General features: G+C 41.9%; 1 protein-coding gene across 1 annotated transcript in view; it reads left to right on the forward strand.

The window, feature by feature from the left end:
- Positions 1–318: 318 nt before the first annotated feature.
- Positions 319–16,613, forward strand: part of TPPP (tubulin polymerization promoting protein) — a 28,479-nt gene continuing 12,184 nt past the window's right edge. The window contains exon 1 of the mRNA XM_081837244.1: positions 319–633. Coding sequence (XP_081693370.1) covers positions 323–633 — 311 coding nt within the window. The 5' untranslated portion in view covers positions 319–322. The remainder of the gene's footprint in view (positions 634–16,613) is intronic.

Consider the following 16,613-nt stretch of genomic DNA (forward strand, 5'->3'; position numbering starts at 1 on the left):
TGCAATAATGTCCTTTTTTACTGGCATCCTGAAATGGTGCAGGCACTCTGCTACCTCAGACTGCCGCATGTGTAGACTGGGCCTCATCCACTCATGCCGACAAGCCATCCCTCACCTGACGTTGAACATCTGTTTTGGAATTAATACTTTTCAGTTGTGAGAGCAGTTTAAGAGAAACAGAACAAAAAATAGCATATTGGTTTATTTTCTGAAAAGGCCCAAAGCAGGGCATTTCTGTTTAGATGTGGTCTGGTTTTTGTTTTAATGCAAGCAGTGGCCTACAAAGAATCAACTTCCTCTTCTCCATCTTCTCTTTAGCACAATGGCTGACAACACAAGTAAACTCACCAAGCATGTGAACAAAACACCTCCGAGGTCTCCTGCAGATTCCGCAAAAGAAAAAGCCGCCAAAAGGTTATCCTGCGACTCAAACAGCTCCCACGACGGGGCCAGTGGGCCAGAGCTAAGTGCTCTTGAAGAGGCTTTCAGAAAATTTGCTATCCACGGGGATACGAGAGCCACGGGGAAAGAGATGCATGGGAAAAACTGGTCCAAGTTGTGTAAGGATTGCCACGTGATTGATAGCAAGAACGTGACTCTCACCGATGTTGACATCGTCTTCAGCAAAATCAAGTAATTTCTCCCTCTGCTTCTTCATCTTACATCTCCCCCCCCCCCCCGATATTTGTATTGCTGAGTTTGTTTGTGAGTAATAATAGGTGGAATATGTTGGTTACATATACCCCAATTACATCATAAACATTGTTTTTAAGTTCTGTAAAACGGGGGGAACACCATGCTATCCTCAGATATTGTTGGACTTCAGCTTTCTCCAGCCCCAGCTAGCATGGGCAGTGATCACAGGTGATGGAACTTAGAGTCCAGCAGTATCTGGAGAGCACCAGGTTAGCTCCGCCATGCTTTACAGGTTTAGATTGCACATCTGAGTTTCTTTTTCTATACTAATTAGCATTCACAGGTTACACATTCCAGGCTAAAATACATAGAGTGATAGCCAACAGTCATACTCAGGAGTTGACACATTGAAATTAATGGCCTTAAGAAAATTAAGTATATTTTAATTGACAAAATGTATGTACTGTTTTAATTAATAACATCAAAGCATAGAAACATATTAAATTATTGATTAAAATACCAATGAAATCAGGCATTAACACCAAGTTGGCATAACATTTATTAAAATATAAATAAAATCAGTAGTTTTAAAACAAATGCACAAAGTTAAAATTATTTGTCTGGATAGACTTGTGTTTAAAAATGCTTTTAAGAGGTGCCAAAAATAATTCTCCGAAGTGTAGGTGCTGCTACACTAAAGCATCAGTTCCTTGCAAGTGAGGAACAAGCATTATGTGGCAGCTGTAAAAATGTCAGTTCTGCAGATAGAAGCAGTTGAGTGGGTGCAACCCTTCAAGTCAACTTAAAGGCTTTATATACTTATAGTAATACCTTGAATTTGACTTAGACCTTTTTAAAAATATTAATTTCAAGGAGACTAAATATGACTAACCTTGTATATTGGCCATTATTAGCTTCACTTCTGAAAATCTCCCTAATACTATTTTTATTCTGGGACAATTACTGTGCACTGGATATTTGTGTGAGAAAAACTGTTTTGCAGATTAGATGTATGGTGCCTGGTATGTACACTTCTGGAATGTTTTGGAGTCTAGCTTTTGCTGAATATTGTTACCTTTCGTTAAAAGAAAAGGAGAGATAGCAAGTGCCTGGCTACCTGATGCCCTGCAGAAGGAAGGCAAGGGGAGCCCAACCACTGCCCATCCCTTCTTCTGAATGTGCTACTTGAACACAAGGCCTGGTTACAGTCTGAAGGTGCTTGATGGAGCAACCTAGCTGAAGCTAAGCTAAGCTGAAGCTAAACTAAGCTGAAGCTGAAGCTGACCTAGCTGAAGCTAAGCTAAGCCTGACTTTGGACAGGGCCTCGATGGGAGTAAGTTGAGGGACTGTAGCTTAGCAGCAGAGCAGTTGCTGGGCAGGCAGCTGGTATTGGGTTCAATCCCTGGCATGTTTCCAGGTGGAAGGTGAAAGAAGCTCTGAAGAGGCTGCTGCTGCCAGCCAGAGAAGATGGACCAGTGGCAGGGCTTTTTCCCCCCAGCTGGAACTCAGTTCTGGCACCTCTCAAGTGGGCGCCATTGCCATTCTAAGAGAACAAGGGAGGTACTCATAGCAAGTCCCAGCACTGACCAGTCTTCTGACCAGGTGTAAAGCAACTTCCTATAAAGGAGAATGAGATAGCAAAATGGACTGTGCTGCCCATGGCTCTGTGCTAGGAATGAGCTTCCTGGATCCCATTTTGCCATTATAATAAGAAATTGGGGGGCAGTAGGTTCTTCGGGTTATGGTTAGGAAATAGTTCCTTGGATTGAAACTTGGTGGTGTAGGAGAGGTGGGTTGAGAATGGTCCATGCCAAACTTGGGTAGGAAATGACTTATTCTGAATGAGCTGAATGCTTGATGAGTGATTCTTGCATTTTGACGGGTGATGTCCATTTCTGCCCATAGAGTTTGCTGAGGTGCACTTAGGAGAAAATGTCTGTGTTTTTACTGGGTCTTTTGGGGAAATGTTTTGTAAGGTCAAAAGGGTATGTGCTGTTACCTAGTAGCAGTATAACATATTTGTAGATTTTATTTAAAAGGTACTCTCCCGGCAAATGTTACTCTATGCAGGCAGTAAGAAAATTCTCACACATGCTCAGTATGAACCAGTGTGGTCTCACAACACCATATACTTCTGAAAATGGAAAGCTGAGTCAGATTCCCTCAGAGCTAATGTCTTATTTCACTTGAGGAACGCTGAATTGGGGAACTCCTTGCTGCAAGGAAAACACTGTTTCACTTCTCAAACCTTGTCATGGAATTTGTTTCAGGCTCTGTATACCCTTATGTTTTTTCCCTTAGCCTGTTGAAGATGATAATATGATGGAGATCAGGATTGCAATGAGAGGTTTATTAAGATAAATGCTTGCTGCTTATATAAATTATATGCAGTTGTTTGGAATCCTTTACCTAATTACTTAGAAGGCAGGTGTTTTTACTAACTGGTAGTGACACAAACCAACACCGCAGTATTATGCAGAACTACTCTGCCTGGACTTCAGTCCTTTCATAGTTTGGCTTGTAGTTAAATAAGTTTGCAAATACTTACAATGCATTTCAGCAACCTATTAAGTCCAAAGCATGAATCGTATCTGTGCCATAAGCTCAAAAACTATTTAAAAGGAAGACACTCTCTTTCTCTCTTTCGCTGATTCTGCACTATGGCAGAGTATTAACCTACTGGGCAGGATTTTTGTTTCACAACTAATCACATCCCTCTGTGGGAGAGATACAGGAGGAGTAAGGAGGAATGTTTTACCTGCGGCCGTCCTCTACTAAAGCAGGGGGCTGGGCTAGAATCACTAGATGGCCATCAAGATCTTTCCCACCTTACCATTATATGTGGACGGTGGTTATTACCAGTTAGGTGCCTGCAGCATGGAAAGAGTGGCTTCAGTCGCATAGGCTCAATGCGTTACTGCAGTGAAGAGGCAAATCTGGGACTTGAGTTCGGTCTGCCACTATCAGCCATCCAGCTCCAAGGTGGCACAGAAGCTGGAACCAAACACAGGCCAGGACACCATACCATATCTCCTGAATAATGCATTTTCCTGTAATTTCCCACCATTTTGAAACAAAAACAAAGAATATATATTAACTAGATGTTGAAACTATGAATTCGCGTGAGTCTCCTTCCTCTCCTATTGTAGTTACTCCTTATATGGTGAGAGAATCACATGCCTAAATGCCCCTCCCATGAAAAAATGCTGCACATTGAAAACTAGCCTGTCAAGAGGGGGTGGGTGGGTTCTGGCCTAGTCTCTATCCTGACATGCTAGCTTTCTATCTACAGAGCCCTTTTATATGTGGAGAAATATTTAGATATACCTACAGTGTAAAATGGCGCAGCCCAGTAACAGCTGGTGCATATGATTCCCCGAAAAGGTTATTTTTTGCTTTACTCCTGCCCTTCCTCTTGTCATCCGGTGTGTAGTAAATAGTTGGATTATGTTGCCATCCTCCGTTTAACAGATGTCAGCAGCCTGGATTAAGCAGTCTCAAAAAAGTGTTAAAATAGCCGTCTGTAGCGATCAACAGATTGAGGTCACATATTTTAATATTACACCATTAGTGCCCCATTAACCAACTTCACCCATCCATTGTAAGATAACACAGTATATGCTTCCATCATTTCCCCTCTCTTAAAGCAACAGAGGTCAATAAGACCTCACTTTGGGTTTTCTGGTTTTACTCTGTGGAAGGAGAAATAGGCAGAATCTGACTGGTTTTTTTTAAAAAAAGTTGTCAAGGAATAAGGATAACAAGGTGATACACAGCAGATTACAGGTGATTTGTGATGCTGAATGAGAACACCTGTGCAGGAGAAGAGAGGGCCACCCAAAGGTGTTCTAACCCTATATGCTCAATGCAATCCTGTTACTCAGAAACAAGTGTGTGGACAGTATCAATAAATAGTTGTGTCAGGGTGGAGCTAGGAGTTTCCTGATACTGTTCTTGTTTAAGAGAGACAATAAAGTTCTTGTTTAGCTTCCTCACTGGTGTGTCCTCTAAATCTTCCATGACAGTAAGTCCTCCTTGTTCCTTGATAAATGTGCTTATGATTGCAGACTTCATTGTTATTTTGATTGTGCAAACAATGAATTTGGTACTAGACAGAGAACTAGGCACCCTAAGAAACTCAGCTTTCCTTAAAAATAATGTAAGTTTCTAGTCCCCAAGGTTGCAATGATGAACATTTGACCATATTTGCTGCTCTCAGAAGCAAGGAGATGACTCTGCACATCTGGAGGGCACTGGCTTCAGGGTTTTACGTGGTTCTTTCCATCCCATAACTAGCAAAATGTGATACAAATATTGCAAAACAAAATATGTACAGACACAAATGTGTGAAAAACTTCATGCAGGTTGCTGGATTGTATCTAACCAAGCTTTACTCAGAGTAAACCCATTGAAATAATGGAGGTGAATTAATCATGGCTATAAATTTCAATGGGTTTACTCTAAGTAGGACTTGCATAGGATATAATCCTCGACTTTCCTTGACTCAGCTGTGCACTCCTGATAATACACTGAAACTGACCATGTGTGTATTTTATATCCTGATAGGGGAGGGAGGAGCCAAAATCTTCTAAGAATAGATATGAGGAGCCTATGACATATTGCTTTGGGCATATAAATTTTCCTTTTTATCGGGGTCAGCAACTGTTTGCGGGAATTTGATACTGCAGATATGCCATAAGTCATGTTGCTTGGCTGGTTGTAGTAATCAAATAGCCTCCTGTATAAATACTTTTTTTTATTTTCAAAGCCACAGCCATGGTGGATGCCACTGAAAAATATGGCCATAAAGTTGCTCATTTGATGCCATTCCTTGACAGAAAAAAATCCAAATATTGCTGCACATACTGGCATGTTGCTATGGCCACAGGAGGCCTGAATGACATCACGCCCTGGATCCCTTGTGAGCATTTATTTAGAAAGATGTCTCCATAGAAACATTTGTTTGTATATGTGTTTTTCTCTGATGTTACCAAGTGTTACATTTTAAATGTGGGTTTCTGTACCAGATTGCGAGCAACGTTAATGTTAACATAAAGAGACACTATAAATAGTGGTCTCTTCACTATTGTGGATGAAGTTGCACTATACCTTTTTAATGTGTTGGGGCTATAGGTTTGTTTTTTGTTTTGGTCTTTTTACTATGTATTTTGAGTTCTCATTTTGTATCTTTATGTTGTAAGCCACCCTGTGATCTTCAGATGAAGGGGGGTATACAAACCTAATAAATAATAATCATATCCCTGAAAGATCTTGTCTGAGATTGGGGGTACTTTTAGAAGCCCATATGGCCTGAAGGGCATTTCAATAGCTGCGGTTTTTGCGCCAGATGTGGTTCTTCCTGAGAAAATCGGATCTTGCCATAGTTATACCTTTTTGGCAGGGCTGGTCCGCTTGTGAAGCAAGGTGAGGCAACCGCCTCAGGTGGCAGGAACCTCAGGGCGACAGATCTGGCCTCAGCTTCTGTCATGGTGGCAGTGACAGTTGTGGCGCACTCCCACCCCCATTCCTGATGTTCATCTTTATTTTCCACCTTGTTCCTTATATAGCTCTTAACTCCCCTCTTCTTCCCTGCCACCATTTTGTGGTTTGCCTCAGGTACCAAACTGTCTTGGGCCGGCCAGAAAACAGAAGTACCATACTGGCCCGAATATAAGCCGCACCCACAAATAAGTCACACCTTTAAAATTCAATGGGGGGGAAAGAAAAAAGAGACAATACCTGAATATAAGCCGCTCCCTTAAAATTGGGTTACAGGCTGAAAATTGCTGCGGTTGGTAGTATTGTAACTCTGAGCCAATTTAAGCCTTTGATCTTGCAAGCCCGCAAAAGTTATCGTACAGTTGCTAAAATTGCAAATTGCTATTCAATTGCTACAATTCCACAGTCACTCACACCTGTAAATGGCAAATGAACAGTCTCAAGATCGCAAATTGGCAATAAAACATTACCACTACACAGTGCGGTGAGATCTTTCAAAAGCTATTAGACAAATCAATGGGTGCGAAGTCTCTCAAAAGCGATTTGCCGTGATAGGTAAATGGAACCTGCAGGTTCAGAGGCACCATATCTTTGTCCCCAGAATCTACTAATCTCCTTTACATCCTGCTTGTTAACTTTCCAAGAGTATCTGGTCAGTGGCTCTTGGAAACAGAATTCTCAAGTATCTGTGTCTTTGATTTGATCCATCAGGAAAGTTCTCATGTTAAGGAATGGCTATTTATAATACTTATTTTTTTTATTTCTGTATTAAAATGGTGCTAAAATACCCAATAACCCTGGCCCACTTTCCAGCTGACCAATTTAAAGCCTATAGCCCTAGTTTTAATCCTGGAGATCCTGGGTGATCGCATTCTGCCTCAATATACTTGGCACCTGCACAGCATGAGAATTGCTTTTGTGTTCTAACCTTGGGCTATACAGTAAATAGATGAGAAGAACACAGTTCTTCTCTCTCTCTTTCTCTCTCTCTCTCTCTCTCTCTCTCTCTCTCTCAAGAGAGAGTTTGCCTTTTGTGCCAGATACTAAGTGGACTGTCTTTTATAGGGTCTATATTCTCTCCTGGGCTGTGTCTGGGATACTGATGTATGTTGACCTGAATCTGGGAATGTCTGCGATGCAGCTGTTCATGCTATCCAAAGCTGTTTCGTGTGCATATAAACCAGGCCTGGATGATCTGAATGCCTGAAAGCAGAAAGCAGGCTGGTCAATTTACGATTGGTTTTCCCTGCTGAAACCAAGTATATAGAGAGCTAGTCCAATGCCAGTTTTCAAACACATTCGAAGTGCCTGAGCATGGGGTGCCAAGGAAAAATTTCCCCGACTGGCATTTTTGCCAGTTCCAGGAGAGGGTCATTAGCAACCAAGGCTGCAGTCAGCCCCAAATTTTGTTGCTGGAAAACAAACTGCCTGGACTTCCACATGTGATGACAGCAGGTTCTGATGCTGTGGTCCAGCAAAGGAAGTGCAACATAAAGAAGCGTATAAATACAAAATTTATAGGAGAATTAATAAAAAGAAGCCAGCCAACCTTCACCCAGTGTACTGAATCCTTTGCTAAAAGGCTGGCTGTGCCCTGGAATGGGTAGGCTTCCCTCACTTTTTTGATAAATTTTCTTCCATGCTATTTTGTCTCCCTTTATCTATATATAGATGATTCTGAAGAACTGCACTCATTTTGGGAGATCCGTTTGTTGGCTCACAACATTAGTTCTTGGACAGAAATGATCACAAGGGCCATTCTAGTCCAACACAGGAATCATTGGTCCAACGTGGGGTTCAAACCCACGATCCTGAAAATAAGAGTCATGACAGAGCTTTGTGCTCGTAGTCACTCTACTGTGACAAGTATAATTGGGGTGGGACTTTTTAATCTTTTGCTTTTAGTTTGCAGATGACAAAGATGTATGTGTGGACAAGCTGGCTAGTTAAAAAAACAACAACACCTTGTATGTTACCAACTTTGGGGGACTAATTTGTGAGGCTTCCAAAGAGCTTTGCTCAGAATATCATGGGGGTTGCACATTATACTGGGTTTTTTGTATCAGTGATGGCCAGTTTTATTTATTTGCACTGCTGTCGTTATTATGTGGGTAAAGTGAGGTGAATTGGATTGTGATGTGCTTCTTATTTTGCAGCATATTTCAGTGGGGGGTAAGGGAGCATGAGTTGTTCTAACCATCACATCAAAATTGCTTCTACTCGTGTAACATTTGCTCAGCAAATGTGATGCTGTGTTGTGGATACAGGTTGACCTGAAGGCTGCTTTCAACTGCAGAGAGAGTATCCATTAATCATGATGCTAGGCTGCAACAGCTACACGCCAGGCAAACAGAAATCCTGAGAGTAGAGTTACGGCACAAGAATGGAAACATTGGCTTGTTAAATGCTAACCAAGCAACAGATGAACTGAGCACTTGGAGCTGCTTGGGACATGATTAAAAGAGGTAGCAAGGGATTTGGGCCAAAAGAGTACAGTGCAACTTATTAATTGCATCTTGTTACAGAATGGACTGCCATCAAAAAACAGTCTTTGCATGCTTTGACAGAGACGATAATTGGTGTGAAATTTATGTACTATATATAGATAAAGGGAGACTTGTATTGCTAAAGGAGCCGAAATTGATGTTACATGAAACCATTCCTCTTTTGAGTTTTCACGTTGACTTCAATGATGTGGTTAATATCTAGGATTTTATTTTGTTTTTAACTCCGGAAGGGGTAGGAAATGCAAGCATGCACCTCTTGCCCTTTTTCATCTCTTGGTATTTTACTTATCCCATTTGAAAGTTGTAGTGATGTGGGAATGAGATTTTAACTTCTAAAACCATGTACGTAGCACAGAAACTTAGTTTTATGCACTAGGGCCTATTCTGAGAAAGTAGAATAGTAAATAGGACACCTCTAAAATATTGTCCTGTTGGGACGTGGGTGGCGTTGTGGGTAAAACCTCAGTGCCTAGGACTTGCCGATCGTATGGTCAGCGGTTCGAATCCCCGCAGTGGGGTGAGCTCCCGTCTTTCGGTCCCAGCTCCTGCCCACCTAGCAGTTCGAAAGCATCCCTAAGTGCAAGTAGATAAATAGGTACCGCTTTCTAGCGGGAAGGTAAACGGCGTTTCTGTGTGCTGCGCTGGTGCTGGCTCGCCAGAGCAGCTTCGTCACGCTGGCCACATGACCCGGAAGTGTCTCCGGACAGCGCTGGCCCCCGGCCTCTTAAGTGAGATTGGTGCACAACCCTAGAGTTGGACACGACTGGCCCGTACGGGCAGGGGTACCTTAAAATATTGTCCTATTTTTGCCATTTCTGCTTGTTGGGCAATTTTGTGAAATCCAGGTCCTCATATGTAAGATATGCAGAAGTAGCACATAGATCAGATCGTAATCCCATGTTGCTCTCTTCTTTCTGCTGGGTGCTGGTTTGCATAGGCAGTAATTGTGCCTGGGGTCCACCATTGGCCAGACTGACCAGGGTTGCTAGCAATCCAATGACACTTGGAGGTCCACAGATGGGCCACCCCTACCCTAGAGCACCATTTCAAGACCCACTGGAGTCCAGGGTGTGTGGGGTCTTCACTCATTTTCAAATGCAGTATCCTACTTCCCTGACCTCCAGATGTGGACACCAGTGAATGCTGGAAGCTCTCTTTGTTTTTGTCTCTGTTTGGACTTCTCAAAGAATAACTATGTGGGGTTGGGTGAGGTGAAGCTCACAAGGACATGGTTTTTTATTTTTTTAAAGAGCTCTTTAATTATAATCATGTTTCCTGCAAAACACTCCCCTGCAGAACAACTGTAGAAAAATCACCATAGCGACCAGTGCCGAGGTGAATTATAGCATCTGTTTACATTTTTAGGTTGCTAAACAGGAGATTAATATAGGAAGTGAAGGAAGCATGGCTGAACTTTTCCTCAGTGGGAAAATGAAGAGGCTGAATAAAACAATGGCAGAAACTGAATTTAGCCAGGACACCTGAGTTAGTTTAACTTCCCTGTTTCCATCACAGCATTTGCCTGGAAACAGAAGCTTGAGGATCTGAATAACAACACCATTGCCTAACTTTTTATGGGCAAGGTGATTTTCACACTACAATGCACTGGTAATATTTGAGGGCTTGTTCATATTATTAATGGTGTTGTTTTTTTAAAAAAACCCAACAAAAATTATGTTGTAGTTGAATATTGTTTTTCTCTAGAGAAACCATTTGGTTTGTAAAAAAAAGTTGTTTCACATTCTCTACTTCCCTGAGGGACAGGAAGTTTCAGGGAAGCTGTTTTAGAGGCTCAGGTTCCTTGTGTGGACTTTGTTCTGGGACATGTGCTGCCTTTTGTTATAAACTACTTATTTACAAAATGTGTGAGTCTCTCACATGGGCAACTACAAGTTTCAGAGCAACACCAGCTTGCTACCCTAATGTTTCTAGAAGTGGTTTTGGCCCGCCACAGGTCTCTTGGCACCTTTAATAAACAAGCTTTACTCTCACATTATTTTTGTTTGTTCCTGCCTCGGGGGATGGAGTCAATTAATAATTTACTTTATTGCAGGAACAAATGACAGGAAAGATGCCAGTTTGATCTGAACAACCCTTTATGTATGTGCTTTATGTGTTTTTATCTTATGCTGGTCTATCATAATTGAGAGAATGAGTATTTGTACGCCCAACTTCTGCAGTTGCCCTATTGGCTATTTAGCATGTGCTACTTATGGATGTAGGTGCTTTTGACAGAATGTCTCCTGATACGATGGGGCAACTCTTTTCTGCAAGATTAGCTGCAGCTCTCTAATTGCCACGCTTTTACCTTATGCTGACCTATGGCCATAATAAAGATTCCTCCTCCTCCTCCACCTCTTCTTCTTTCTTCTTCTTCACCTTTTTTTTAATGCTTCCCCAATTCAAAGCACACATGCATGTGTCCATACACCCTTCATGTAGAAATTTAATAGACCAGGTAGAAGCATTATTGTAATCCTCAATATGCTAGGTTGTACATAAGAAAGGTTTTCATGCTGTGTTCTCTCCCCAGCTTCCCGCCAGTCTGAAGTGCACAGCCAGAATTTTGATCCCTCCTTCAGCACAATTTGTAGAATGGCTCTTAAAATTTCCAGGTCCCTGCATTGCTACATTGGCAACTAACTCTCTCATCTAGGCCTGCTAGAATACTGTGGGTCTGGTTCACTGCGCTTCATTTTTAATATTCTGGGTGTTATAATTTCACTGGCCTGATAGATGTTCCTGTCCTGTAGGTTCGTCCCACTGTTATGGCTCCACTATTTTTAGAAGATGTCTGAGGCTTCTCTTGGTGTTTCTTGCTATTCAGAATGGATGAGTACTTGTCTTCTAGTTGTTTGCAGATTCTTCCTAGGCCCCAGCTCGAGATTAGGATGTAGCAGGCCTGGTTTATGCTAGGTTCTTTCTCGGCTCACTTAATAATGCTGCTCTCTTTAATTAACAACAAAGCCATACCAGCTATGGTACCCTGCAGAAGTTACTTGGCATCCCCACTCCAAAACAAAAACCATCCAGGCATTCATATATTTAGAAAGCCTTTAATTAATGTTCATTTTCCTTTCCTCCTTACTGGACGTGTCTTTAACTGCTACTCACTATGGCAAATGAGGAAAGGTTTTATAAGCTGGAAAAGATTCCAGTTCTTCTTTTATTCTTTTCTAGGCTCTCAGTGTGCCAATGATATCTGACACATAGGTTAGCAATGTTTGTGGATTCTGGAGCACTTTGCTGTTTCACAGAGGAAACAGCCCTATGTGTGCTGTCATCAGGGTATTATATCTCATGGCTCCCTGAATATGTACCTCTCCAATAAATGTGTTTACAAATACACCGAGGGTTTTTGGAAACAAATATTATATTTTAGGTGTACACATAAAGCATTTAGGATATGTACACCTTAAAAAAATGTGATGTGCAAAACAGCTCTTATCTGCAAGATTGATGGAGAGGCTCAGGAAAAAATAATGGGTCTAGCTCAAGAATCAACATCTTTAACTCGAAGGGCATGTTGGAACTCTTAGCGTGATGAGTACAAGAGGTTCAAGCAGGTTCCTTGGAACGCTCACATTTGACATTTATGACCAAGAGCTCCCCAGGTTTTACAGAAATGAACTGCCCCCACTGTTGGAGGCAGTATGCCTCTGAACTGCTGGGGCACTCAGGATTTGCTTGTGGGCTTCCCATAGACATCTGGTTACCACTGTGAGAACTGCCCTGTGATTGGATCAAGGGCGGTATAGAAATTAATTAATTGAATTAATTAAATGCTGGACTAGATGGGCCTTTGGCCTGGTCTAGCATGCTCTTTTCTTCTGGACTCAAAATTTTATATTTATTTCAGAGATTTATATCCCACCCCAGGCAGCTCCTACAACATGGTAAAACAACAGAAACTTAAATAGAAATGGAAAACAGAACAAAACCCATGTGTGTTTGTAAACACCCCTGGTTTGAAATTTTCTGCTGCTCCACAGAATAATGTGCCTTTTGCTCAGCTGAAACAAGTGCCAGCTTGTCCCATTTATGGAGGCTATCAGCTTGTCTAGGTAGGCATCTAGCATAGCAGTAAAGTGCTGTTCCTTGCAGTGATTTGTGGTACCAGCCAAACGTTCATTTTTTTATTCTGATACACTCAGCTGTAAGGATTATAGGCTTATTAAATTAAGGAAATCAGTACATGAATTGTTTTTTTTAGTCAATGGCAGCCTTTTTCTTATTCGTTCATATTTAATATCAATAGAACTCCTAATTTAATGTCCCACAAGATAATGCCTCTCTTACAAATATATAATAATAATAATAATAATATAAATAAATAAATAAATAAATGGAAAGATGAAAATGATGAGCGAGTGGCCTTGTAACAGGACAGCAGGTCATTGTGCTGTTGTTAATCCTGTTCAATTGCTGACTTGCTCTGTGCTTAACAATAGTGGGAAACTATGTTGTTTAAAGAAATGCTGCGTTGTTTGGATGTACTTCTCAGTAAACACAAGAGGCCCACAGGGCAGTGCATATGAGGCATGGCTTGGACGCTTTCAGCAATCCCTCCACTGGCCTGAGAAATGGCTTCATAGCAGGAAGACGGGCTGACTGCCACTCGGATGGTAGCCGCCATCATCAGGTCATGTGGTGTTGCATATCTTACAAAGGGATGTGACAGAGAAATGTGAAGGGGAAAGGGTGCGGTGGGGGTGAGTTAAGAGGGTCAGGAATGGACTTCAGTAGCAGCTTTCCCCCCACTTCCTTCCTCTCAAGGGGTGCAGATAGCCAACGGCCTATAACAAGCCAGTAGTGAGCCACAAAATTCCCAGTTAGGAACAACCTATTTAGATATAAAAACTTTATCAAATAATCGTTATGCTAACAACAACAATAACATGACTGAAGACTCTGAAATAAGATGTACACACCTGCAAATTCCACCATGATTTGAGTGTTTTCAGTACTAGAGTACCTGAGAGCAAACCGTTCATTTGAGAAAGTGATTTCAAAAATGGAGAAAGTATGGATGATTTAAGAGTATACGAACCAAAATATGAGAGCAAACCTGAGCAAGTGAGCTCAAGATGTTGGACATATTATTTCCATAGAAGTCTGAGAGAAACTCTGGAAGCAGTTCTCTTTAACTGCAAGCGTAACAGAAAATTGCTTTAAGGTAATGTTGAGATGGTACCTAATTCTAGCAATGACCAACAGAAGAAATAGTAACTATCCAAAAACATGTTGGGAAAGAAGCAGGAGGCTAATATTATATGTGGTGGAAATACTGTAGAATGTAGAAATATCTAACAGAAGTGGGGAGAGCGCAGACTTGCAGACTTCCCGTAAGGATCTGCCGTTGGCCACTGGAGAACAGGTCCCTGCTCAACTGGATGGGCCTTTGGGCTGATTCTTCAGGGCAATTCTTAGATTTGTATGTTCCCAATGCACGTCTTTTGGATAGAAGAGCGTGTTCCACCTCCCCATGCACTTCCAGAATGGTTGGTTGATTAGGATGGGGAGCCCGTGGCTGGAATACATTTCCTAACATCCCTGACCGTGCTGGCTGGAAGTTGCAGTCAAGCAACATCTGGAGGGCCACATCTGGAGGGCCATTCCTGGCTTGAGCGCTTAGTGGCACAATGCAACAGAAACAGGCAATATCCATCTACAATGCACAGTCTGAGCCAGCCGTCTGAGGCATCTCTAGACTTCTTGCTGGAGCCCCTTTCGTCCTCCGTTGGGCTCCCTCTGCTGGCAGGGCCCACCTGACACCCGAGCCCCACTGGGGCCCTTGCAAGAGCAGGGAGCCCCACCTCCCCGCAAAAAACCCTGTGTTGCTGCCCAGTCCTGCCCTGTGAACGGCTGCTGCCCTCAGCCAGGGCTTGCTTGGAAACTTGTTTAGTCCTGAGAAAAATAAACTGGGCTTATTTACTTCTGAGTTTAAAAATAAAAATAAACCTTGCCCTCTTCTTTAAGCCTCTTCCCTCCGTTCTCCCCTTCTGCATGTTTGTGTTTGTTTGTGTCTCCCTTCTCCCTTCTATAGTTTTGTTCTGTAAAATTTTATCCATTCTTTCTAGTTTGGCTTGGTTTATAAAAGAAAATAAACCATCAAATAACTGGTGTTCTGGGATATACACACACACATTCAACTAAAACTTGATAGTGAATTATATTTAAATATCTAAAAGCATGACACAGAATTGGCTTCTTGTTTAGTAATGTAATTAAAGTTTTAGGGAACATCCTCTTACATTAACTTTGATATCTGTGCTACTAATTACTTCTGCAGCTTTAATTTTAGAGAAAATGTGTTAATTTAAAATGATCTCTATTATAAAATTACAGTTGTAGTAATATGCTAAAGGTAATTTAAAACATTATCAGTTTTAGACTCCTAAATATTAGCAGCTGCCAAGATATTACCCCGTTCTACATAGATCCATCCTTATTTCAGACTTGTAATGATACCAATACATTACAAGTCTGAAATAACATTGTGAAATCACAATGTTAACAGGTGATATACAGCGGTACCTCGGGTTACAGACGCTTCAGGTTACATACACTTCAGGTTACAGACTCCGCTAACCCAGAAATAGTACCTCGGGTTAAGAACTTTGCTTCAGGATAAGAACAGAAATCGCGCGGCGGCGGCGCAGCAGCAGCAGCGGGAGGCCCCATTAGCTAAAGTGGTGCTTCAGGTTAAGAACAATTTCAGGTTAAGAACGGACCTCCGGAACGAATTAAGTACTTAACCCGAGGTACCACTGTATCATGATGTTGAAAACCAGACATTGCTCAGCCCTAGCATGAAATATGAGTTTGTGCATTTTGGCAGATGTTTACTAATAAACAGCTGTGGTGCCTTAATAGCAGCAAATGCGTTGCAAGTGAATGTCAAGGTCTCTCCCCCCCCCATGTCATCTCCCCCCCCCTCCTTCATTCCTTTCATGTTCCTCCAGCAAATTATTTCTCTCTCATCCTCTTCTTTTTTAAACTCCAAACAATGTGGCTTCTGAGGGGCAAAAGCATTGAAGTTTATTGAAGCTCTAAACATTTTCTCCTCATGGGAACCAATCTGACTTCTTTGTCCTTTGATCCCAGACAATTATTTACACAAATTGCCACAGAATTGGACACGATCTGTTTGTGTATAAACTGGGCCTTTAACGTTATATTTATGAGCGAAATGAAGTTTCTCATGAACTGAACTACTTGAGGTGAGAGAGTCACAGCAAGCTCCGCAACCTCCACCCCCCTCTTTGCATGCAGAAAATGTCCGGGAGATTTCTGGGCTGCACCTTTTTCCCTGGTGCATTAGTCTTCTATGTGCAGATATGCAGTCTGAAGTGATGCAGACCAGGAAAAGCTGTATCACACAACTGCATGTTCTTGGATAAATGGTCCTCAGTCTGTCAGCACTACAAACAAGACAGATTGAGGACCACAAAATTTAAGTTCCCATCACTCCTCAAGGTCCAGTGCCCCTGGCTAATTAGTTTGTGGCCCAGTTAGCATGTAACATTAAGCCAAACCATGGCTTAGCTGCAGGTAGCAAGGCGACATGACAACCAGCGGCAAATTGAATTTGTCCATTTTTTTACAAGTCCCCACATGTTCATGCATCACCATAGTTTGGCTTAGTGTTATGTGCAAATCAAGCCGATATGTGTTTGAATGTGTTATACAGGGAGGAGGGAAATGAGGAAATAGGGTGCAGTTGGAATGAGGTAAGATCATGAAAACTGAGCTCTATTCAAGGTGTATGATATATCTGCCTGCTCTTCTATCCTACTTTGTCTGTAAAAAGCATACCTGCTGTATGTTACAATAACCAGACTAATTGTTCCTGGAAGATAATCAGTCTCACTGCAGGACTGCTCAGTAACAAGGATGGAGTAACTTCTTCTTCTTTGGCGATCGCTCATAGCCCAGTAAGGTTGTCTTCTATGAACATGGTTTTAACAG

This window comes from Podarcis erhardii, assembly GCF_964252035.2.
Source record: "Podarcis erhardii genome assembly, chromosome: 13".
NCBI classification, from domain to species: domain Eukaryota; kingdom Metazoa; phylum Chordata; class Lepidosauria; order Squamata; family Lacertidae; genus Podarcis; species Podarcis erhardii.